This window comes from Barbus barbus (genome assembly GCF_936440315.1).
Source record: "Barbus barbus genome assembly, chromosome: 46".
Taxonomy (NCBI): domain Eukaryota; kingdom Metazoa; phylum Chordata; class Actinopteri; order Cypriniformes; family Cyprinidae; genus Barbus; species Barbus barbus.
In genome coordinates this window covers 12,408,895-12,435,943 of record NC_136724.1, presented here as the reverse complement: position 1 = coordinate 12,435,943, position 27,049 = coordinate 12,408,895, and the positions used below count along the sequence as shown (strand labels likewise).

Sequence of the window (27,049 nt, the reverse complement as noted above, 5' to 3'; positions counted from 1 at the left end):
TTTTCTCTTAAAGGGGAGGACACGAGGATTTAAGGTGGAATGAAGAAATAGCTCCCAGCGATCTTGACCCCCGGTAAACCATGAATCTAATGAAATAATGAATGAATATTAGGCTTATTTCTCTCAAGGCAGATGAGCTTTATTTTGATGATGGTAAAAATTGGGTTTCCCTAAAACTGCTAAATATAGGCTACTCTTGCTTTATCGTTAAGGCAAAGTTGGGAAAACACACTCTCTTCTTTTTCATGTTTTAGGCCTTATAAAATATGATAAAATGAAATAAAACGATCAAATGTTTTGATAGGAAGCGGTTTCCGAAATGCATGTTTGTAAATGTTATATTGTATAAAATATGCTCTATTGATAAAATATGGAAATAATTGTGTTGGAAAAATGAAGAAACTGATGAGGCGTATAATTCCTTTATTTGTTAAATTTTCATATCTGATGTTTTCTTCTATTATTTCACGTGATTGACCCATGGGACGCATTTTGTAGTCAACTGATATAGTCAACAACAACAAAAAAACCCTCTCACAAAACTGGTTTATGTGAAGGTTGCTTCTAGGACTGTGGAAAAATAGAAGCATGCAAGTCATCTCTCGTGAATAATGGAAGAGTGATGCTTCCATCCGAGAAAAAGAAAAACCTTTCTTGGTGTGGAAGTCCTCCAGAAATAGATTGGCCTACAGAACAGTGTTATTTAAGAATGCCAGGCCTATCTGGTCTTTCTATTTCCCATTCCCTCTATAGTCATTGTGGGCCATTAATCCAAATGTTGGTCTCTGTCAGTCAGTATCTACATTTGTTAAGATAATGCATCAAGGAAGAGGAAAAACAAGTCCTGAGTCCAGAAGCTAATAGATTGAGCACTGGTACAAAGCTTTAAAAAAAAAAAAAAAAAATAGAAACAAAAGTAAATATATAGGAAATAGTTTGTGGTTGTATATAAATTCGACAGTAGCCTGTACTGAGTAATGGTGAAGGATTCGTTTAAGTTGCAGCTTATTATTTACTTGTCACGTCAATAACGAGGCTTAGTAGAGCAGGCCTCAAAATGGAAGTCAACGAGGAGTTAACGATGCTTTATTGTTTTGAGCAGTGTTTCTGAAACTGTGCCCTGAACAAGCGAGTATTTAGAATCGAGAAGAACGGGTGTCGATGTGAATTTTGACCCTGGCCTTTAAAAATCGCATAGCTAATAGCCTACATGTTATAGTGTCGAATTATACGTTCTCAAATCCCAGTTTAGCGTTGGCTCCTATTTATTTGAATGATTCTTGTGCCCACCTGTAACCTGCTGACCAGATGCTGAATTTGTGACTTCGGTGGTGAGAGGAGTAAACTCTCAGCTGTTGCCTTCCTAAACACATCACTAACCTCCAAGAGTCCAGAAGGGTGTTTATGCACGAGTTTTTCATGTTCCCATTGCTGAGATTGGTGTTACTATCAGTCCAGATTTCTTCATTAAACTATTTACAGAGAATGTTTAACATGCTTTAGAAGGCATAATTTATTATCCACAAACGAATTAGCAACAGGAAGTTCATTTGAATCAAGAATGAGCACTCAATGAACAGGCCTGTGAAGGTTATGGACCTCATTCGAGGCAGACGCTATCGATATATACGTCCGTATCACAACATATCTTCCGGAATATTGACGCGTTTTTTTTTTAAGTTGCATTTTTAATGTTGCCTCAGGTGAATCATGATCCAGGTAGATCCCGCGCAGCCTACTTTTCATTCGAGAATTAATTAAATATGGCGTCTCCTCTGCGTAAGGTCAGTTAAGCTATATACCCTTTAATTTATTAAATATAATAATCTGCCCTTATATACAGACTTGTGTAATTTAATTTCATAATTGGTTCATTTTTTGTACTTTGTTTTCAGTTTATTCTTGTCTTTTAGTGTTTTTTTTTTAAAGTGTTTTACATTTAAGCAATAAATGTTGAGTAAACTGAAAAAAGGCATGCATTCTAATGATTGAAGCTTTTATAAAATTAAAGCCAATTCTCTGCGTGATTTAGAAAAGACCACACACATTATTCAAAGTGCAGAAAACACGACAAGACGTTGCACTGTAAATTGCAGACAAAGTGCTTTATTGTTTTGAGCAATGCTTATGGAATGGAGTGTATATCGGTTTACATCATAACACATGAGACAGCCTCCCCTTTGGTTACTCTCCTATCTGAGTGTGATGCAGGTAACCAGCGCGTCCACATCACTTCTATTACCTTCACTATCTAGATTAAAACAGTCACAAACGAGGGTAAGCGTGTAAACCTGTATATTCAAATAAAATCCATCCGTTCGCGGCATTCATAAATGTTTAGAAAAAAAAAATTAATTGCTAAAAGTACATTACATTTTTCCCCCAAAGCTTATGTGATGAATTATCCATCAATGAACACATTGAGCAAAAATGCTTTTGGCAAATGAAGAACATAGTGGAGGGCTTTTTTTTTTTTTTTTTTTTTAAGAAGGCGTGAAGTGAAGCTGTATCTTACTGTAGCACTTTTCACATTTAGTGAAATTCACATATATATCGCTGCGTGTGAATCCAGTATCAGAAGCTGAAGCGATGCTCTGATGACACTATCAAAGTCTGCCGCTAAAACAGCCTCTTTTGTCATGCCCATGGTGCTGTTTTTTGTTGTTAATATTACAACCAATAAGACCAGGGTGAGTTTTCATCCCAATGAGAACAATAAAAAACGCTTCTTTTCCCATTGTGCAAGGGTTTCCCAAGGGCACAAGCAGCGCTCAGTTTATTAAGAAAATGCAACACTAACCAAAGACGCTGTAACATTGGTGCCGGATAATACTTCCACATAAAAATGCTTGGAGAAAGCCTGAACACAATTTACAATTAACACTATAACAAGAGCCACACCTACTCATATCAACAAATTCACAATGCACACTCTTGTCCAGAAGGCTTTGCACATAGAATTAGCCAGTCAAGGAGAAATTGTGACCTTTTCAGTGTTGTGTTGTTGTGAACAGAAAATGCAATGTCTTGTATCCGTTTGAAGCAACAGCACATTTTGAAACATCCAAACACCAAAAAAAAAAAAAAAAAACATCTGGATTTTCTTTTTCAACAACCACCCTATTAGAAAATAAAATTTTACTTCTGTTCGGAGGGGAGAAAAAAATATTTAAAAATAAGGAATTAAATATTTTGGAGTAAAAAGGCACGACTCTTGCACAGTGTATACATTGAAAACACAGTATAGAGCAGGTATGGGACCATCTTAAAAAATAGACCTGGGGGGGGTGTAGGGCAAGGGAAAAAATAAAAATATGACCAAGCATGGAATATACACCATCTCTGGACTAAACCAGACTGAACACTAAAAATAATGCAACATGCATCTTTTTCGCTTTTTTCCTTACTTTTTTTACACAGTACTCATGTTGTATGATTTAAAACAGTAACATTCTTCATTCATCAGAACACTTCTACCGAATCACGGAGTGGTGCTTAAAAATTCTGGTGGATTAAAATTCAATGAAAAAATATGTGCAAGTGATCAAAAAGTCTAAACAACATAGGATGAGGCGGCTTTTTTCTTTGAATTAGAAAAGTTAAGAAACATGTTAATCTCTAAGTCATATTACCTGCTTCTAATTCAATGCCATTTACAAAAGTATTCTCCTCTGTTACAGGTATTATGTTTCCCTTGTAAATACCACTGCTGAACCAACAGGATTCCGTGAACATTTTGGTTCCATTCATCATGTGCAAAATATACAACATTTTATCTATTTTGCTGCCAATTTGAACGTTAAAAAAAAAAAATGGAACAAAATGCATGAGACATATACACAATTTCATGTTTTCAAATGAATGAGAAGAAAAAAAATACAACAAAGCACCCCTTCCCCAAACCTCCATGGAATACTGAAACAACACAAATCGGTGTGTCCTGGTACGATGCAAGAGGTAAACTATGTTTTGTCTGTTGAGAACAAGCGTATGCGTGAGAACACGTGAAACGGCAAGGCTGCGTTGAACAGTGTCTCATAGTGCTATCGTTGCAGCTCGTAACAGACCGAGTGATCCTAATAAAAAGTGCAACAGTTTAAGGTGCTGATGGCAACTGAATCACTAAATGTAACAGAATTCACTGATGGCCGAAGAGAAACCACTGATCCTGCTGCCTCAGTGTCTTCATTCTCCTTCCTGTCAAGTTGCTGCAAAACAAAACTCCAATACAAAAAATAAAAAATAAACCTACCGGAACCGTCGCCACCATTTCAAACGCGTTTGCCTCAGAACACTGAAGGAACATGCAAAACAGTCAGATTCAGCTGTCTGTCCACACAAGGCAAGTTAGGGGTCCTCCTTTTGTAAATGGCTCAAAGAGCGTTTCTGGTTAGTCTGTCCAGAGAATGAAGAGGACCACGCGAGTAAGGAGAGTGTCAAGTGCTTCAGGTGCCTCTCCACGAAGCTGTTGACCCCGGTGGAGTAAAGCAGAGTGGGCAGCCAAGGGTTGCGTGAAGGGAGTTCGGCTAGAGATTTGATGAATGATTCAGTGAGAGAACGCTTACAGTTCCAATCAAGAAGTTGGGTTTCGGCCTCCTTTTTTCAGAGACCTAATTCTACTAACTGAGCCACAGACCAGCACATGAGCTCTCTTTCCTCTCTCCGTCCTCTTATGCTTTAAAAGGCATGAAAAATATCAAATGGAACAAACAAGATTAAGGGGCATGCATAAGAAAGCAGTAAAAAGCCCTATCCCCCCAAAAAAAGTTAGAAACGTTGTCCTTTTCCATCACTCTCATGGTCCCACAAAACAGAAAGACGAATAAATGAAAATCAAAATGTAAACGAATGGTGGTTGTAGCTGCTCTAGGGGTGCCCCCCTGTGGCAGAGCGGGCGAGTGAGTGTTCAACACCCCTCTGCTGGCGTCCCTCTTCATCCCTGTGGACTGAGCTCAACTGCCTCGGACTAGGGCAGAATGGTAGTGATGAAATCATAGAATCTCTTCGAGTACTGCTCTGGGTTCACGGTGGAAATCTCTGCCCCAGCCTAAGATGAAAAAAGCATGAGGTCGATGCCTTGATAAAGGCTATAAAAGGTTTCAGTCATGCATACACTTTAGAGCATAAATGATGAATGAAATGCTTGAGAGAAATACACAAAGTAGCCCTCTGTACTGTACTCCTGGTACAAGTTAAAAAATGTAGCAGTAATTTTACAAGTTTTTTTTTTTTCATGTTCCATACACTGACCAAAAAAAAAAGTTTGTAATGTTTTTTTGCAGAAAAATAAACTTTTTAATTAACCATATACTGTGCAAAACTGTACATGCTTTAACATCACAAAAGACAATAAAATGTGTTTTTTGGAAGTAAAAATGACAAATCATTATATAATTAATGTTGAACAGTGAAAAGAAAAGCCCAGACGTCCCTGTGGGACACATCACACATGACTAGATTTTATTTAAATAGTTTTGTTTCTTCATATTTTTTGTTATCAGTCATGTACATTAAAATGTTTCAGGTTACATTTTTTTGTCAGTTAGTTTAGATTGCATTATTTTTAAATGATGTGTGTTACCCTGATTGTTTTTTTTTTGTCTTTGAGTGTATGGACCCTGTGCACCGCCTATACATGACAATTGGTCATATTCATCATGTGGCTTTCTATTTTACTACCTGCATTATTATGGTAGTTATTGGTACACTGTAAAGTAAAAAGCTGATTTTGGTAGCTCAAGTACATCGGTATACAAACATTATATAACTTGAAGTACTATAATGTTAATATTGAAGTTATGAAATCCTGAAGAATGAAATACATGGTAATAAGTTGTATATAGGCACCAAAATGCCATGCCGTAATACTGGAAACACGGTCACAGTATTTTTACAGTAAATTTCTAGATTTTTAGAGTAAATTTAACAGAATAATTTTACAGTGATATAACTCTGAATATAAAGAAAAATGACATTTAAATGTAAGTCAAAGCACTCACCCCATGCTTTACTGTCTTGGCTGCATGAGCGGCCTTTTTCTTGGCATCATAATGCTGCAGGATATCAATAACAGCCATAAAATAGACCTCCTTTCTGGGAGAATCTGGAGGAAAAATTTACATTCATCATTTATGAAAACAGAACAAATTTTCATAATGTGACATATTACAGAAACAGTCTACTCAGCAAGAGAACAAGTAGGATGAGTCTTAGCTTATCAATCAAAAATGTATTTATCTACGTACCAGAATGGAGACCAAATGGAATGTTTGACTATTACAATTATTTTCACCACCTACTTCTATTGATGACATCATCCAAAGAGCAAAAACATATTAAATTTTAATAAACACTTTTATTTGAAGAAAATCATGCATGGATGAATTGTTCACAATAACCACAGGGACATGCATTAAAAGAGAAAACAGTGCCAATTTAGATTTTATACCGACTTTAAGTTTTGGTATACAGTATATATGTTCAAAAGTGTATTTATCATATACAGTGAAATATATGCACAGGACCCTTTTGAATAAGACAACACATATGCTTCCCTGCTCCACTCACTGTCATGGCTTTTGATGGCATAGACGTCAATACTGGGGTCGAAGTCTCCCGGTGAGAGTGGTTTAGCGCTGTCTAGAGTGTTACTGGGACTGTCAGGAGGAGTGCCAATAATGCCTCCATCACTCTCTCCTTCCTCTTCTCCCTCATTATCCTCACTCTCCACCTCCTCTTGCTCTGCCCTTTCCACATCATGAATCCCAACCAGAAGACTGTAGTCCATCAACTTCAGCAAAGCAAGGAACTAGACAGAGAGATGAGGGTGGGGGAAAAAACAACAGATTAATAGTAGAAAACTAACAGAGCTGATAAAAAAAAAAAAATGAAAAAACTGTAACTTGAATGCAATGTAAGTCGCTTTGGATAAAAGCGTCTGCTAAATGTAAATGTAACTAAATGTAAGTAGAGAGAAAGAGGAAGTGACAAAGTGAGTATTCAAGATAAATGAGTCATTGTATCCGTAGCAGGCAGAGAGTGAAAAAGCTAATTCTTCCAAATCATTTACCTCCACATCCTTTCGCAGCTTATCGAGGAAGATTTTCTTACTCTCTTCATCAATGTATATTTTCTGTCCATCATTGATAAAGTCGTTGTCTTTGTATGTGGGGAGTTCTTTAGCCTGGTGGTAAAAAGGGAAACAACATTTAGTGTGTTAAAGATGCTCACTTGGACTTGCAGGCTCTTTTAAGAGCGTCACAAGAGTTTGATCAATATTAACATTAAAATGAATTCAGGTCCTGACATGCTGGTGATGTCATGTAAATATCACATGGCGCAGCAGGGGGTGCTCTAGATTCATAAGAAAAAGCCAGTTTGGCATATTCAGCTGCATGTAGTGTCAAGGGACCCTCAAATGAACAAACGAGGCAACAGCCTGACTACCTGATCTACATTTGTGTTTAGAGATATTCAGAATGGCCTACAAATTAAATGAGCTTTCATATACAGTGTTAATGATGCAGCATTGACATCACAAAAATCAGTTATGACTCAACATGAACTCAGCTGTAAGTAATTACTCACTATTCAATAATTAACTGATACATTTTTATGGCTCGCTCAAACTATTGAAAATGAATGCAGGTAAAAATATTTCCTGTGGAGTGATTTAAACTTCCAGAATGAACCAACTCCAGCAATTCTGTATAATTAGCTTATTTGGTATCCTTGCTCCAGACTCCAGTAAAACCTTATTAATGGACTTTAACAACCTCTGCCATTTGCAGATTTCCCAACTTTCTAAAGCAAACATACACCTATCATCTCACTGTGAAATCTAGGGTATGGATAGCCGAAGTGTGCCCTTTTGGTGGGTTGAAGAGCATTAGGGATAGGTTTGGTTGAGGAAAGCACTGTAAGTGAACAGACACCTATGGGAGGGCACTGATTAAACTATTTGCATCCATTAAAGATTAATACACATTCCTTATTTTTTAACCTCTACCCTTTAAACACCTGTCAAAGAGCAATTTTTCATTTCATACTCTGAATGTCTTGTTTCACTCAGAAATATGTCACATTATAAAAGTAAAATTACTTGTGAATGCCATTTGACTTTAAAAGTGAAGAGACTTGCTACAATGTATTTTTAAAGATCTAATATGTACCTTTAAAGTATTAATATGTACTATTTATGGGTAGGTACAAAGATGTACTTTTTTAGCTAACTTTTGTACCTTAGAGTGCTGCCCCAGTGACAGCTTCGTACCTTTTTTCCTTAGAGTGTAGGCAGGCATGGAGCAAAATGAGAAATTTTTAACCTGCTGGAGGAATGAATCATATAATAGTATATGCCAGCTTAGTTAATTTGTTTGTTTCTTAATGCCATGCCAGCTTTTAATGCTTTTTCATGTTGAAAACATATTAAAATAGCAGAAGAAAAAAATATATATGTCTACTTTTAACAATAACCTCTAAAACAAACAAACAACTTAGTTAAAACCTTTTCTAGGTTGACTGCCAGAATACCATGGCTTGAGATGAGAACTCTAAACCCGAGAAAGAGGATAATCTGATGTGCGTTTAGTGAGAAACGGCTTTAAGCTTGTTTTACAAGAGTGTTTGACTTACGTTTAAAAGAAAAAAAGTAGTTGTGGCTGTCAACTTCACAAAAGTATCTCAATGATACAAGTCATTGTGAGAATAATAAAGTTACACATTTAAGCAAAACCAGAACACATAAATATTTGATTTGCAAATATTTCCAAGAAAGCTACTTCAAAGTCCACATTTGTACCAACATGTACAGGCACAATTAAAAAAAAAGGCTATTTTTAGAAAACTAACAGAGCATATGAAGAAAATGAACTCCTCTTTCTACTCTGTTTTTGTAAAGCTACATTTGGCCTGTAACAGAACAGCAAACAGGGTCAAAATGTATTCAGACGTTCGAGGGAAAAATGGGGAAAAAAACACATATGAGTGGAAAGCACTGTAAATCTAAAAATTTACATTTGTACAGTGACAGTAAATTTGTGACAATAAATTTTTCAGTAGAAATGTCGAAAAATCTTTAACAACTAGATAAATTTGATTCAAAATTTTGTCATGAGACTAGTTTTGAGAATATATATTATTAAAATATTTTTAAAAATATTACATTTAATTGATTATAGATAAGTTGATAATATTTAATATAATTTGGTTTCAGTTTTTATAATTTAATTATGATAGCTTTTTTCTTATTTGTATTTCTTTTTTTTTTTGCAGTGTAATCTCTGGGGGGAAACGTGTATATAAAAAACTTGAGTGCTGCTGTTCAAAGCTGGTGATTTATTTTCTGTATGTAGCTATGAATGGAGAAAATATGAGAATTTCCCCTTTTATCCCCCTTCAAAAAAAAAAAAAAAAAAAAGCAAACCAAAAACAAGGAAGGCTACACACCCTAGAAAGTGTCCAAGAATATGCCGGTGATTAGGGCCTATGGCCTTGTGACAGAATAAAAGAATTAAAATAGAAGTCGGGTAACCTCATGCCCCTCAGTCCACCAGTGGACCATCTGTTATTTTAACTCATTGGTCGCATTTGGGCTGGATTTATACAGAGAACTTTAACTTGGCCTAGTAGGATTACTTGTACTTATTACTATATATACACACACACAGATTTCTTTGGTTGAACAAAAATACACCATGCATGACTATGCAAACTAATGCCTAATAATAGACAGACCTGAAATTACAAGGATACATAGATAACTTAACAAATTTCTTCTTTGTTAAGTTCTAGTATCTTGTGAACAGGCACACAGCCCAACCACGGTCATTAAATCATCCATTTTATTTTCAGTGCCAGTGTTGATGCTACTGAAGCCTACAGCCTCTTGCTTTAATCTCCATAGCTTAAAAAAGCACCATGGACTCGGCTTCACCTTGACACCCTAAGTATAGGATAGATCTACATCTGTGCACCCGATAATCACACAGACGCTCTAAACCCAGAATGCCTCACTCTCTGCTCCACAGTAAATTAAAGTGCTTGAAGTGACAAATGATTAGCCACTACAGAAAGAACCACAAGCAAAGAGACCTGATATACAATACACACAGAAAACCAACAAAAAAGATCAGAGAAGTCAACATTTGAAACATTCAGACCAGTTTTTGTGTTTGATGGTGAAACTGACCTTTTCTTTGTCACTTGCCTCTCTGGCAACAGTAGACCCCTACAGAGAAGAAAAAAATGAAACATTAAACCATATAATAACTGTCACTTGGTTTGACTTGGCCAGTCATTTTTCATAATCCTTACCTTCAGGTCATATTTCTTATACACCGACAACCGGTGACTGAAAACGTTGCGTGTGACTATCATATAAGTCTCATCTCCGTCTACAGTGAGGCGATACATGCCTAGAAACTGTGGCAGCAGTGTGGTACCATGACATTCCACGATATACTGCGGTGAAAGAAGACATTAAAAATACATTATACCCGGCTCACAAGATATGTGCATGTAAATGTACAAATTACTGGTAAAACATGGGGAATGTATGAGCTTGTTCGCACCTGGTGGTACTTTTTGAGGATGTTGTGCATCTCAGCCACGTCCTCGCTGCTTATGGTTTTGATGACGTACCTCTTGTCGTAGGAGGTGTGGAAGCGAGCACCACTACGGCCCTGAGCTTCACTGACGAGGGGTGCGCTGCGGGTCAAAGAGTTCTGCCAACACACATGGGAAAGTGGTCTTAGCACACATAATAAATGCACACAAAGATGGATGAGACTAAGTGATACTTTTTTAATACTTTTATTTCATTCTGTACTGGGAGAAAGTCTTGCACTTATTTACACACAGAAGTGAGATTTCTACACCATCACACTGAATTAGAAATGAGTGGTAATTTAAAGCAGAAAAGTTGAAATAGCTGTTTTCTTTCATTGTTTTCTTAACTTCACAAATATTTACTCATTTTCTTTAATAGAAATTGATTAATAGATTTAAAAAGCATAAATTCTCTCCCTTTTCCACCCAATCTGGCACTGTTACACATGCTAATGTAAAAGGCTGTTCTGAGCCAGAAAATCAGCCAGCACCTGCCCCTTGAACCTGCTGGATCCAAGAACCCAAATCCAAGAACCATTAATGTCATTATCCAGGAAGCATGATAAACGTAGTTTTCAAAACAACAACTTAAATGTGGCTTGTCCAATGCAACAAAACTAAATTCCTATCAATACTGAAAGTGTTCAATGTGATTCCTTAATTCAGTTGATGGGCAACATTTGTTGTGCTGCAGAGCCGCAATACATTTGATCTGAAATAAAATGATTTTATTTTGTTTACAAATATCATGCACTACTGTTTGCAGGTTTGAGGTCAGTAAGTTCTAGCTAAAGCTCACCAAGGCTATATCTGTTTGATCAAAAATATTACAATTTAAAATAACCGTTTTCTAATTCAATATATACATTTTTCCAGTGATGGTAAAACTGAATTCTCAGCATCATGACTCCAGTCTTCAGTTTCACATGATCTTTCAGAAATCATTACAATATGCTGATTTAGTGCTCAAGAAATAAGGTATTATCAAGTTTAAAAACCGTTGTGCAGCTAAAAAAAAAAACATTTTTTTGCCAAAAAAAAAAAAAAAAAAAAAAAAGTAAGCCAAGCATAAAAAAATGCATGTTTATTTGTGGGCAAGTTAAGTAGTAACAATCAGTTATGTCATGGTTTGGCAAGTCACTGGTAAAAATGGATCTGAATCTGAAGTTCTAGATCTGAAAGAGGTTCACAGAACTCATGATGGAGGACTGGCACTCGTGCAAAAGGGTATGCGAGTTTCTGATGATCTGGTGAGCAAATCACTACCGTAATTGCCCTGCCCACAAACACATGACCACTGACATGCAGACACTGTGCAATTTCCAACCATTTTCTCTCACTGACTGAAGTGGTCTGCCCTTGTGTCTGTTCCAGTTTATATATATATATAAAAAAAAAAAACTCTAAAAGCTCATGGTGGACGCATGATACACTTGAAAGGACAGGAGAGTCTCTGCTCCGTGAGGGTGAGTGAAGGACACAGCTGCACAGAGCAGCTTGGACCACTTTACATACATTCCCAAGGTCTGCTACCTCAAATACATACACACCCACACATTTCCCTACCACCTCCCTCAGTCTGAGAGTATCAGAGCCTCTTTCTACATGTGCTTGGATTTCCTCACTATATTCATCAAGTACAGCCATTAAACACAAAACCAAAAGCAGGATATGAAATTTCTAAAGGTTTCACAGGCTGAGTCATGCGGGTTAGGGCTTGTAGCTGTTCAGCTGATGGCTTGTTCCGCAGGGAAGTGTGTGCACAGATGGGCTGAAAATATTGATGATGAGGCAGAGGATGCAGGGTGGACTGAGGAACCACAACCTAGCAGGATTACGCTAGATCTGTATCACAAAACAGCTTTGTTATTATGCAGGTAGACATTTGACTTGCGGCATAATGTCTGGTCCCAAGTACCACCCACTTATGACCAACATGAAAAGCAGTCCTTTAAACTAGCATAATTATATAGGGCAGGGGTTCTCAACCTTTTCTTTTATAGGACTGTTACTGACTGTCCACAATCATATTCAAATGCCCCATAACTCTTCTAGTAGTAATTAACTAGGATCAAGGTTAAGGATTTAAAATTTATTTTTTCCTTTTAATCTTTCAGTTTCTATAAAATTATATAAATGATTATATTTAGAGCATGGCATGACTAGAAAAATGCATGTTTATTATAAAGATGTTCATGGATTTTATTAATTTACATGACTTTGAAAGTGCCAATAATTACACTTTTAAAATGATGCTACCTCACATGTGACCCTGGAGCACAAAACCAGTCTTAAGGTTTACAGTTAACATAATGCCTTTTAAACCCACATAAGCAGACAGGGAGCTCTAACCAAGACCCTGAGCTCTTTCTGATTACCGTGAGGAGCAAAGGCATATCTTCCTCATTAACCGAAATAAGAAATGTTGAGAAAAGCCTTTCCATCTAATGCACACTGATTGCGACTATTCTTGCTAAAAAAGGTATTTTCTTCCATGAAAGGGGTATAAGGAAAGGAATATGAGGGCAATTAAGAACGTTTGTACGTGGGAGGCTGAAGGATGCAAGGACAGCTCTGACATTACTGTGTTATTATGGGGAATAATGGTCTTCATTACGACAGCAAATTGAGTGGTTAATGACTAAATTACCTCTTGGTAATCATGGGCTTTTCTCACAGAGACTTGAATCTATTTTGCATTGTTTAGTAGTGAGTACACTGGTGTTTTGTGTGGTTCAACTGCAGTAATATGCTGTGGTTTTAAGACTGAATGTGACATTTCTCTCTCTTTCACAAAGCCTACCTGGAAGTCCTGGTCATCGATGCTGAACCTCTCTCTCAAATTACGGAAAACAAGAGGACAATACTCTTTAAACTTAAAATGGCTTGGCATATTCTCTCTGAAAAGCAAAGAAGAAAAAGGAGAAAAGTGAAGAAACATCTCAAGAGTTGTCTGATTGACTCTACAAAGAATAGTCTGTCAGTTACATATTTGTGACCCTGGACCACCAAACCAGTCTTAAGTGTAAATTTTTTTAAATTGAAATTTATACATCATCTGAAATCTGAATAAATACGTTTTCCATTGATGTATGGTTTGTTAGGATCGGACAATATTTGGCCGAGATACAACTATTTGAAAATCTGGACTCTGAGGGTGCAAAAAAATCTAAATATTGAGAAAATCACCTTTAAAGTTGTCCAAATTAAGTAATCAAAATATGAAGTTTTGATATATTTACGGTAACAAATTTACAAAATATCTTCATGGAACATGATCTCTACTTAATATCCTAATGATTTTTGGCATAAAAGAAAAATGGATCATTTTGACCCATACAATGTATTTTTGGCTATTGCTACAAATATACCCCCGCGACTTAAGACTGGTTTTGTGGTCTTTTTTGCTTTAAATAAAGTCTATACTTGGTTTAAATTAAATGCAACTGTGACCTACCAACATATTTTTTATTTTAACTTAAATATGTTTAAGTTGAACTGGTGTTTTAAAAAAAATATGATTCAGAGATGTCCTTGACAGGTTTCATAAGATTCACCACTCTAATATGATTCAATATGATTAAAATATGTTGGATCATACCAGTTGAGAATGGGGAAAACCTTGAGAGGAACTCACTTGTTGAAAAGGTGGTTGTCCACCTTAATCTTCGAGTAGGCTTTGAAGTCATCAGGCATAAGCATGATGGGGATCTGAACATGGCTCAACTCGTTTATCTAGAGAGAACGAGAGAGAGAGAAAGAGGAGAGAGATTCAGTTACTGGTTACTTGCTCAGGGTTCGGCTCTTTAAATGGGAGTCAAATGTAGTGGTCACTCGATATGGGCATGGGAACGTGTGACCAACACCAATATCTTGAGAGCAAGGTGGCGTATATAAATATATACATTTAACACAATTTAAAAATAGCAAATGTAGAAATATGTTGAAACTTAATACCCTAATTTAATTATTTGAAAGAATATTTACTCAAAATCCACCTACAAGACTCTGATATCAGCCTGTCAGACTATCAATAAGCAACATAATTCCAACACTTGAAAGACTTGCTACCAATCAGAACAACAAATACTGGCTAACAGCTATAGCAACCGCACATTTTTGTGATGAACATAATTATGTATGTGACACTGAACCAATCAAAGCACACAAACAGGAGGTGCTGAGATGTGCTGGGTACAGAAAGCCATCAGTGTGAGTGATGTGTTCTGCTCATCAGAGGGCGATATCTCTATGGCACAATGCTCTGCTTTGCTCCGGTCATGGTCTGAAACAATGTGCTACATTCAACAGTCATCAGTTCCTGCTTTGCACAGTTTGCTCTTGTGAAAACAACACTACAGCGTTTTTGTAATAAAAACATAATAGCGGAAATTACTGCTGTACTGAGAGAAGTGGGAATTTAAAACTGCCGTGGAGAGTTTTCATTCCAACAAAGACATCTGGTGACTCATAGGCACCATGGGAGATCAAAGATTTTATGTTTGACACTCGGCAGCAACAGACAATCCGCAGAGCCGTAAATAATAAATATATAAAGTGTATGAACAGTACAAATAAGTATGCATGCATTGAAATTAAAATTGTGGCTGACAAGTGGCGGATATTAGAATTTGATGCTATTTTGTCTAAATAAATTAAATCAAAACACTAAGAGCTTAAGTCAATCATTTTAAAAGCTACAAGTGAATTTAGCCATCACAACATTATAATTTACAGTAACAACAATGGACATGATTAGCTAAAGATTAAATCTAACAGTATCATTAAATTACTAGAGTTCTTAAAGATGAATTTTAGGTGAGCATTAGATAGTGGTAAAGACAAACAAAAAATTATATCGCTTTAAATGTTAAGTGAATTTGAGCATCACAAAACAATAATGTACAGTATGAACATGTACAGTATCAATCATGTCAGTTAATAACTGGAGTATTAATATATTGTGCATGCCTGTAAATAATATGTACATTTTTATTCATGAAATAATTTAGAAAATTCATACATTTAAATAATTCCATAAAAATAAATGCATAAACACATACGTGAGAACATGGAATATTGTGCAACCAAATTGTGATATCATCTGCCATTCACAGAAGATAGCAGTCATTTAGAATCTTACATAATCAGATCTAATCGGTAAGAAATACCGCTTTTAATCAAGGAGAAAGTTACAGCTAATTGTTTCATTTCCACTGAAAATACACAGTAAGCAGCCAAAGGTCAAAGATGTTACATTTAGGGGTTCCCTGACTGTCAGTCATACCATTTAAATGAGTTTGCTCACAGGAAGCTGAAGACAGGTTGTCTTCCAAGAAATGGAGGAGATATTGCATCGACCCACTGCGATGCGACCTTTCAGAGAATGGAGAGCACTGAGGTCTCTAGAGCCTTTCCTATTGGCTGGTCAAATGCCAAGCTTCTGGATTTGAAGGGTGTCTCAGAGCCCAGAGCACTGTGGGTAAGCACTAAGCAGTGCTACCTACTATATAGGAGGCAGAATGTGTGTGAGTTTTTTTTTTTTTTCTAGTCTGAGGAAATGTGATTATATCTCATTTGTTCTGCATGTCAACATCTTCATGACGTGACATCCAAGAGTTAGTTATTTAGCTTCCCTTGTGGAAAAAAGACCCATCTTTCAGTAATGTATACCTAATTCCACTTATTGTACACGATGTGTTATATAATGTATTGATATTTAAAATTTATGATCGATGCTAATATTTTATTTCATGGTTTCATGGTCAAATGGTAAATGGTTGATGTTTAATCTAAATAAATAAATATTAAAATAAAAGAATGAATAAAAATTTAATTGTTTTAAATGCTACAAATGAATATATAGTTATCACAACACTGTAACATACAATATGGTTAATGGATACATTTGTTAAATATTATATCTAGCAATGTTTAATTAAATTATTAGTTTTTAAAGATCAACTTTAAGTGAGCATTATATGGTACCAAAGATATTCTAAATAAAAATATGAGAAATTAAATGGATTAATTGTAAATTCCTAATTTTCTTAAAGCAACAGTTTACCCAAAAATTTTAATTTGCTGAAAAATTACTGTTAGGCCATCCAAGATGTTGATGAGTTTGTTTATTCATTAGAACAGATTTGGAGAAATGTAGCATTAAATCACTTGCTCTCCAGTGCATCCTCTGCAGTGAATGGGTGCCGTCAATATGAGAGCTCAATCTACATCTTGGATGGCTTTAAGGTGAGTACATTTTCTGAAAAGTTTAATTATTGGGTAAACTATTCCTTTAAATCAGCCCTGCAAACTGTCAAATTACATGCAACCTTAAAGGATAGTTCCCCAAAAAATGAAATTTCTGTCATAATTACTCAACCTGGTGTGGTTCTTTTCATTAAACTATCCCTTCATTATTCCAATGACTTTTAGGCTTCATTTCTGGCAAAAAAGACATCAATGGAGTTTTCACCCTCCCAATGAGAAACCTGTGGGCCAATCCGAGTGGGCTTTGGGTTACTGAAGCCCTTTACGAGAATGCAAATTGTGAAAGGAAGTCAGGCATTTTAAACAAGGTCACTTGAAACCCTTTAAAACACCTCGCTCCTGACACACACAAGTGTAAGGAGGCTGTAATGCATGCTGTGGTTACTGCTCGAGTTAGGGTCATCTTTCAAGCTGTGTTCTGAAAATGTTGAGCACTAGGTATGAAGAGTGAATTTTTATTTGTAACACCAAGCATAAATCAATCTGGCATGGCTTAAATATCAGGTAGATTTTGACAAAAATGCTTTGCTTGGACTGTAAATATGATGCATCTCTTTTCATACTCAGGGCTCGCAAAATCGCTAGCCCAACGTCCCGGGGCTATTGTGTTTTCCAGTCGGGCTACCAAAATGCATCACTGCCCTGCCCGACGGGCTAATTTAAATACAGGGCTCCCACGCAATGTTCCCTCTAAGCTGAGCGCACGCGCAACCGCGCTCTTCTTCCACCGCGGACGCGCAGAAGAAATAATGTGCCTCGCGCACACAAAAATGAGTTGGGAAGCCATTTGATTATATGCGGCAGTAAAAGGGAAAGATTAGCAATGCTCGGGCAAACCGCTATAGAGCTGATGTCCCGACAGAGTTAGAACCGGTTTCATAGAAAGAGAACGATATGCACCAAATGAGAGTCGCTGTAGAAACTGAATACTTCAATGGTTGCGGTGCGCTCAACACGAGAGCCAACGCAAACGCAATGACATGTGAAATAAAACGTCCTCATGTATTAAAGAAGAGTGGCTTGATTAAGTGCTGGAAATAGCGGAGGTAACAAAACTCTGAAACATGTACAGTCACACACAAGTGTATTGTACAAACTGTACTTCATAACGATGTTTAGACAGCTATAGAAGAATTCATATGTTCGTTTTTTTTTTTAATATTTAGCTTACAGATCTCAGCTTAAGTTTAGCTTCAGTTTGTATTCTATTCTATTTCTATCAGTTTAAATAGTTTGTTTTGATAATATATTATGTTAGGGCTATATTATAAACCTGATAAATAATTGACCTTGTTTTTGAGTCTTTGACTTTGAGTCTCTTGCTCATCAAGGCTGTATTCATTTCAAAAATACAGAAAAAACATTGATATAGTGAAATATTATTGCAATTTCTAATATTGGTTTCCTATTTTAATGCCTATACTTTAAAATAGCATTTATCCCTGTGATCAAAGCTGAATTTTCAGCATCATTACTCCAGCAGTGTCCCATGATCCTTCAGAAATCTTTCTAATATTCTGATTTATTATCAGTGTTGAAACTGTTGTGCTGCTTCATATTTATTTGGAACCTGTGTTACTTTTTTCTTTGATTCTTTGATTAATAAAAAGTTAAAAAGAACAGCATTTATTCAAAATAGAAATATTTTCTAACAATAGAAGTCTTTACAATCAATTGTATCCATTTAACACATCCTTGCTGAATAAAGTTTATTTCACTTTCTTGAAACTTTTTTAAAGTATCTTTAAAAAAAGAAAGAAAATAAATTTCTGACCCCAAACTTTTGAATAGTTTATATTGTAACAAAATCTCTATTTTGACTAAACACTGTTCTTTTTAACTTTTTTTTTTTTTTAATAATTGCAGCTCCCAAAAAATACAGTATAAAAAAATAAATAAAATAGTACAACTGTTTCCAACATTGATTAAAAATCAGCATATTAGAATGATTTCTAAAGGATCATGTGACTCTGAAAATACTGCTTTGCTTCACAGGAATTAATTCAATTTTAAAGTATATTAAAATAGAAAACATTTATATTAAACTGCAATAATATTTCACAATATTATTTTGTGAAATAATATTCAGTATTTTTAATCAAATAGATACAGCCTTGATGAGCATAAGAAACTTCTTTAAAAAACTTTACTGATCCAAACTTTTGAACTGCAGAGTATTGTACAGTAAAAATGTTTTCTCAGGTAACCTAAAATGTACATCATTTAGTTACATCAAGGGTCAAATCAAATATAAATAGCACATTAAAGTTAAAAGTTACACACTTTTGTGTGCATGCTGTACAGGTCTGGTATAAAGAATGCTTTTGCTCAGGTGCCTGAAATGTCCGCCCAAAAGAGAAAAGTTTTGCTCAGCAAGAAAGAAAATTAGATGCTCCCACGGGTCCTTAAATTTGATACAACTAAATTGAAGAGTTTTTAAGGCCTTAGACAATTTTAAATACGTTAATTGGTATAAGAATTTTTTTTTCAAATTGCCTTAAATTAAGAATTCTGCAGATACCTTGTAAATATTAAAATAAAACTCTTTCCTTGATATTCATTGATATTTGTGTATTGAAAATGTTTTTGATTGACATTTATGGTCTTTATTTTTTTTGGGCTAGTTAAATTCATTTTCGGGCTACCAAAATCTGAAGAGTACCTGCCCGAAGGGCTACCAGGGATTTAGAAATTTTGCAAGCCCTAATACTGTTCAAGGAAATCAAATGTCACATGAGGAAGCCAACGCTATGTACAACGGAAGCAAATTTCATGAAAGTTTATGCCCGCTCATCGCTAAAACTGAAACTAGTTTTTCTCTAGATTGTGCTGACACAAACCGTTCATCCTTTTTATAGAATAGATGGGCTGTCTGACCAGAAGAAACATAACTGCTCTTTGGGTCTCTGCCAGGCCGTTGTACAAACTATTTATCAAAGATCAAGAGAGGTACAGGCAGAGCACTGCTGCAGATGACATACAAGCATTCAGAGAAGCGGCCACATAGCACCACGAGAACATGACACTAAATCAAAGTGCAAACCAAAATCTCCATCCCAACAACTTGTAAAATACAGTGGCATAGTGACACAGGAAAACCACTGTGTTTTTTCCCTGCAGGATGGGATTAATGGCGGTGTTTATTTGAAATGCAATTAAAGCTAAACGGTAATGTGAGGGGTTAAGAGGCAACAGGCGCTTGCAGAAACATGTGCGAGCAGGATGAGGTATGACTCTGAGCTGTACTTTCTAGAGTACTAAATCCTGTCTACTGGCAACGGTGGAGCAACGCGCACAGAGGGAAACTGCTCCCTGTGACCCCCTGTCAGCTACGGCAGGGGGCCCTCTCAGTAGCTAGCTACAACCTATTTTGGAGGACAAACCTACGCCTTTTAAGGACTCAGTAGCACGTGGACAAATAAGGAACTATGTAGGTTCCTTATTTTATTAAACATGGGTATATAATTATATGACACTTGGGTCCATGAATAACAAGGGCTAAAGGCAAAAATGACACTAAAAGTGGCAAAATGCACCCAACAGATCATTTTTGGGAGTCTGAATGAAAAACATCTAACATGAATAAGTGCTTATACTGATTTAAAACAAATGTGTCTTCCAAAAAAAATACAGCTAGCCATTAGAGCTGGTAAACTTGATCTCATACATTTTACTGGCTGAGCCGGTGACGGAGCGTGAGAAGTTTTAGAGTTTTGCACTGCACAAGATTAGAAACTGGAGTAGACAACATACTCCACTGTCCCAGTTTCCACCTACATGCTAGATCCTTTGAGGATCCAGGGATAGTGGCCTAACATTTTCAACAAAGCCAGGGGCAGCTGCACAGGATCTCCTCAGCTTGTTCCCTCATACTTGTATAAATACAAATAACTTCCAAAAGCGACTGCTATAGACTCCCCATCGCACTGCGGCCATGTTATAGGTGTTTCACAAGTCTGCAGTGACGGTTTCATTTGTTAGAACTAAGCATTTATCTCTGTGCACTCATCTCATCGGCCAAGTTTCACACTACCACTTCCTGTTTGTCTCCATGGTAGCGAAGTCAGGTTTTCCGCTACAGAGCTAACAAGCTTGCACTCCATCAGTGCAGGAAGCCTAGTTCAGAGAATGCTCATCCTCCTACCAGATGTTTATAAAGCTCTTTGTTTCTAAGCAGTGCAGTCATATCTAGCGGTACTAGTGGGGTGTTCGGTATTTCATCCTCGACATCAACAATGCCTTCATTTATTACATATGTGCCTAGGAGTCGAAAAACAAAAGCAACAGTAAGATCTAACACAGGTTAAGATTATATTCTGGCAAATTAAACAAGAGCGTTCATTTGAAAATTTACCTTAAAGGGATAGTTCACTCAAAAATGAACAATCTGTCATTATTTACTCACCCTCATGTCAATACAAACCTGTAAGACTTTCTATCTTATGTAGAACACAAAACATTATTCAATACATTTTGAATAATGTTTTAACTGTTTTTGTGCATATAATGAACGTCAGTGGGGCCAAAAGCAAATTTAAACCCAACTGACTTTCATATGGGCATTTTTATTGTGTTCAGCAGAAGAAAGTTTCAGAACATAAAGGTGAGTAAATGATGACAGAGTAGCATTATCAGTGTCAGCAGACTTCATTTTGAAAACCAATTTAGGCTTTAACACAAAGAAAAAATGTTGTGGAAAGAAATCAGGAAGGAATTTCTATAACCAAATTCTCATTCAAATTCTTGAGGAAGGCTAAAGAAAACACCCTAAAGGTCACACATGAGGCTATTCATAGTTTGCCCACATGCTTTAAAGCCATTTCATTTTCACTCTAAAATAAGAGTTCATCAGCTGCAAATGCTGATACTGAGCTGCTATATTAATGACAGTGTTTAAAAATGTCTTGCTATTTGCTCACAGGCTCAGCAAATACATAGCAACAGTAACAAGAACAATTGTATTAAAAATACATAGATTGTTGAAGCATTTAGACAGAGCCGTCACCCACACTCTATAAGTTAGTTTTAACGACAGCATGTGTGTGATTAAAAGGCACATGTTGATCTTTTACTACTCAAGGTTGAGGTAAATCCGTTACGCAGGTCATTCACCTGTACTGCCCTCATATGAGTAACAAACTTAGGCATGCTGAAATTGTGTAGACGTCATTGGGTAAGCCTTGCAAATAAAGAAGAGAATGAAATGTCTATGAATGAACTGACTATCAATGCTGTTAGTTTTGATTTATCTTTCCTTATAGTACAGACTGAAATGGCTACACAGATAAGAAGTGGCGTGGTGATTAGCAAATTTCTTTTTGTTGAACCTGATACGCCTACGACAATGTAAATGGCAAATAGCATCCCACATGCACTTCTGCACAAATGCATTATACTGAGAAGAGCATGTGAAAATGATCTATAGATGTACTGCTAATCAAAGCGTTCTGATTGAGCTTTAAAGACTTTGAAGATCATCAGCATTTGCCTTAGGTGGTTTAAAAATAAAATAGTGTGTCTATTTTCCGAGTGCCACAGATCGGCTGCTGTATCTTGCGTATTTTTAGAAACTCCTTATGCAATCCAAACACAGACAGAGCAACTCTTGGTCAAGGTGGAAAAGCCTGGGGAGCATGGAGGGCTTAAAGAGAAAAGTAAGAGATAAAGAGATTAAGAGAGAGAGTAAGGACCTGTACAGAGTAAGCAAAAAGGGGAGGGTATAGAGGAACAGCCACGAGTGACTAAAACATCCACTTCTCACAGTGTTTGGTTTCATAATCATCTAAACTAAATATCCGCCTTATTAGCATTAATTTTCATATCAATCTCAATGCATATACAAATTAGTCTTTAGTAGACGCACAAAAACCGACAGCTTGAGAACACAAAAGCTGAGATGCTCCTTGATATGAGACAGAATAAGGTTACATTATTTTCTCCATTCACTGGTTCGCTAATCAAATTCAAGCATCGTGGTCCTTAGTGGTCAAGAGCTGCTGCTTTTCTGTTTAGTAGTCTGAGCTCAGTGAGGGCCTGCAGCTGCATGCATGATTCATTAGCAGTGGAAGCACCACAGAGAGCTGGACCAACTACTCCACCCTCAACTTTCTTGACCACATGCTCTCAGAGTTGCTTGATATCTAAAATTTCCAACACTAAATATCCACTTGCAGTCTACAGAATGTAGTAGTGCTGCTTGGCTCCAGTCAACAGAGGTCAATGTATTTAACTGATGGAGCTGTCACAGATAAGGAAGGATCTGTTCTCTGCTTCTCTCTTGTGATTTTTGGCCTCCCCCTCTCTCCAATTCCATTCCAGCCCTGCAAGACCAAGACCTAACCTCCGCTTTGACCCATGGTACAAAGCATCACAGCTCTCTGTTGATGTTTATAGCATGGAAAACAACCTAACAAATGGCTGCGATTTAATATTTTTACATAAATCAACATTAAAGTCAGAATGAAATGAATTTTTTTTTTCTAAATGCATCTTTTGAATGATTCGTCTATGCATGCGTTTAATTTCTTCTTTATTTTTTTCTAGTTTGTCATTTTTAACCCTTCTGCTGTGCTAGAGATCCTTTACCCTTTTTAAAAACTGCTTGTAAATCTCTCATTATGCTATATCATCAGCAAATCTTGAATTCAATTTTTTTTGTCAACTTGTTTTCTTTCCTTTAGCACGGTTTTTGTATTTCTTTTTGAAACTGATTGGTTGTAAGCCTCACTGATTTGAGCTCATTGTGTGACCAGAAAAATTACCAAAACACAGCATGAGCATTTATTACAATCTAATAACTCAGTATTCAAGTGAAATATTCAGATCTGTCTCCATCAAATCAAAAACCAATGGACAGAACGAACTCCCCGTCTTTTTTTTTTTTTTTAAATAATCAATTTCACGCAAATGTATGTCCCAAAACAGAAGAAAAGATCTGTTGCTATTTGCTTACATTGTGACTTTAACAAGAAACAACATTATAGTTCTGGCCATAACAAATAATAGTCAATAATTACTTTAAAATTATAATCACACAATATTTTTTTAAAAGTACAATTAGTTAAATAATAATAATACTAATAATAACAAAATTAATATTTTGTTGATGCAAGTAAAGGTAAGATGAGGGCAAAAGTAATAAAAAATATTATTAAAAATATGGAAAAAGTATCCACAATTACATATCCAATATTAACCCATATGAATAAACAGAAATAATCACTAATATCCGTATTAATATTCATATGAACTCATATGCTTCATAAATGTTCAGTGTGTTTTTAAAATTATGATAATTGTTTTTGACAAAGGACAATGAGGATGTGCTTTCACAAATGACCATGCGTACAATACAAATAGCTACATTATTTTCATTCCTTTTCTACTGGAACATTTTCTTAAATGTCAACCATCCATGTAGGCTACATTTATCCACTGTAAATATACAAATAAATCAGAAAATTACACTTAAGGATGGTATGTGTGACTGGAAAATAACAAAACTTTTAATATGTCTCAGACAACTAAACACTGCTACCATTTGGAAAATGTCACCAGACAGTGTAGAAAAAGAAGAAACAGAAAACAAGCTAATTAAAAGACGTTAAAATAATGACATTTTAAGACATTTTCATGTAGAACACTAAAGGAATGCTGTATGTTTGGTCTGTGACAGTTCATTCATAGAGAAACATCTAACAAACAGCTGGAGGTGATGACTGTCACACCAAACATAAATGGACAACTAAAGGGACACACATAAATGCATCTAAATTTGAATGATTTTGTTATCTGTAGAGCAAATACTGCCATTCTTCATCTCAAAATACAGTCAAAGAGACCCGCAAGTATATGTACATGAACCCCTCCCAACTGAAGTGCATAGGCCTATAAGAGAAACACATCAGCAAGGCTTTCCTCTCCAAAGACAGATAATGGTGCAAGCAATAACAGTCAGTAGTCAGCTGAGACGAGTCTTGCTTCAGCAAACCTCTAAGCTTATCATCTCGCAACCAAAACTTCCAACAGGAAACGATTACTCACCCACAACTCCACTACTCATACAGATATTATTTTGCAACCTCTTTACATGCACAAAAAAGGACATAGAGACTTACAAATAAGATTCATTACTGTATAAGCCTCAAAATAATGTTTTATACTAATTTCCATTAACGTGATCACGTTTGCAGAAGTTTTTGACAGGTACAATAACCTTAAGTGAACAATTATTTCTATAAACATTGACAGGTTTTGTTCTCATGTGAAGTGACATATGGTGACCCATACTCGGAATTCGTGCTCTGCATTTAACCCATCCAAAGTGCACCACACAGCAGTGAACACACACACACACACCGTGAACACACACCCGGAGGAGCAGTGGGCAGCCATTTATGCTGCGGCGCCCGGGGAGCAGTTGGGGGTTCGGTGCCTTGCTCAAGGGCACCTCAGTCGTGGTATTGAGGGTGGAGAGAGCGCTGGACATTCACTCCCCCACCTACAATCCCTGCCGGCCTGAGACTCGAACCCGCAACCTTTGATTACGAGTCCGACTCTCTAACCATTAGGCCACGACTTCCCCATAAGCAGCGTATTAATATGAAACTGCAAGTGGAGCAAAACAGAATGTTGTCCATTAAACTGAAGTTTAGGCAAGAGAAAATCAAAGCAGACCTCTGATGGTCATGAAGTGCATGTACCCAACAGATTGTGCCAATTGTCGGTTGCGAGACAAGCTGAACTTCTTTTTTCTCGTTAACTCTAATGCACTGATCAATAACGGACACAAAGAAAGAAAAAGACTGCAGATTTTGACTCACCGAATGGTTTATTCCCCACATGAGAACACTTAGGAGAGGGTCGCTGGCACGAAACAGCTTCACTTTTTGAGCCACGAAGTGTTTCTTCTTCGTTTTTGTTTTGCTCGCAAACGATGAGACAGTGTTACCAGCCGAGGCCATTGTTTGTTGTATAACAATAAATTAACTATCACACAGTGACAAGTGTTTTAATTAAGCTAGTGGGGTCCTAACTGTCTCTTAGTAAAATATAATTTGGCATAACGTTCAGTTAGCTAACCGCAGCCAGCTAGCTGTACCAACTCAACTATTAGCTCGCTAGATAGATGAATACCTCGCCAAATGTGCTAAAACAGTCTGTTACATATAACATTAAAGTTTAGAGCAAAAATCCGTATTATTTGCAAGTTCTCGTCTGTAAACTGCAAAAGCTCCTTAAGACTTCATTAGTAAGTCCTCCTTACTTGCTAACTAGCTAGCCTGCCAAGCCAGTCTCCCCTCGGGAGCTTTTCTAACACTTTTCTAAAACAAACCAAATACTGACCGATACCACTGAAAATGAAGAATAAAATGCAATTTGAGCGACGTCAGTTTAATTTGAAGAAAAAAGAGCGGGTGGAGAAACATCCACTGCGGCGCTGCTCCGTTAGCATGCTAACTCACCCCAGTCAGGCTAAGCCAACAACCCTTCAAATATGTCTCAAGCAAAATCCCACTCCCACTTTCTTTCTTTGTCGTTTGTCTGCCCCGAAAAGGTGTTTATTTTTAGGCGCAGCCAGTATTCCGAGTGCGGAACGTGTCCGAGTCTGAATTCGGTGTGAATTTTGTCAGCTATATTGCTTGAAGTTGGCGTATCCGGCTCATCCGCACTGCTATACCAGACTGACGAACTGACAGCAACACACACACGAGCGAGCGCGCGCGCACACACACGCACACGCTTCGATTTATAACTCAAATATTTATTTTCATTGAGGTCAATCTAGATTCAGAGGGAAAAATAATAAATGGCTAGAAAAGCCGAAAACAAACAAAATTTGATTAGGCACAAATGTAAAAGCACGATAGATAGATAGATAGATAGATAGATAGATAGATAGACAGACAGACAGACAGACAGACAGACAGACAGACAGACAGACAGACAGACAGATAGACAGATAGATAGATAGATAGATAGATAGATAGATAGATAGATAGATAGATAGATAGATAGATAGATAGATAGATAGATAGATAGAGGTGCATTTTAATTGTTCTTGAGGAATGGCTTCATTCACCAAAGACCATGGTGCCTCTAGATGTGTTGTATAGTCTTATGGTACAAATGACTTGGTATGGCGCACCCAGCCATAGATCAGCCTACTGCT

The 27,049-nt window shown here is 36.6% G+C and overlaps 1 protein-coding gene across 1 annotated transcript; it reads right to left on the bottom strand.

Annotated features, from left to right (window-relative positions):
* Positions 1-2,082: 2,082 nt before the first annotated feature.
* On the bottom strand, positions 2,083-26,602 carry LOC306864932 (phosphatidylinositol 5-phosphate 4-kinase type-2 alpha). The gene is made up of 10 exons (XM_079409234.1): positions 25,701-26,602; positions 14,246-14,343; positions 13,412-13,508; positions 10,572-10,724; positions 10,315-10,461; positions 10,190-10,228; positions 7,070-7,183; positions 6,568-6,808; positions 6,000-6,103; positions 2,083-5,047 (listed from the first exon to the last, which is right to left on the bottom strand). Exons 1-10 carry the CDS (start codon positions 25,839-25,841, stop codon positions 4,967-4,969), a joined length of 1,215 nt encoding a protein of 404 aa, XP_079265360.1. The 5' UTR covers positions 25,842-26,602; the 3' UTR covers positions 2,083-4,966.
* Positions 26,603-27,049: the final 447 nt, after the last annotated feature.

Coding starts and splice junctions, on each gene's coding strand:
- LOC306864932 (XM_079409234.1), bottom strand. CDS start 25,841: ATGGCCTCGGCTGGTAACACTGTCTCATCGTTTGCGAGCAAAACAAAA. Junction 14,344..25,700: donor TGTGGGGAATAAACCATTCG/GTGAGTCAAAAT, acceptor CGTTCTCTCTAG/ATAAACGAGTTGAGCCATGT. Junction 10,229..10,314: donor ATAAGAAATATGACCTGAAG/GTAAGGATTATG, acceptor TCTTCTCTGTAG/GGGTCTACTGTTGCCAGAGA.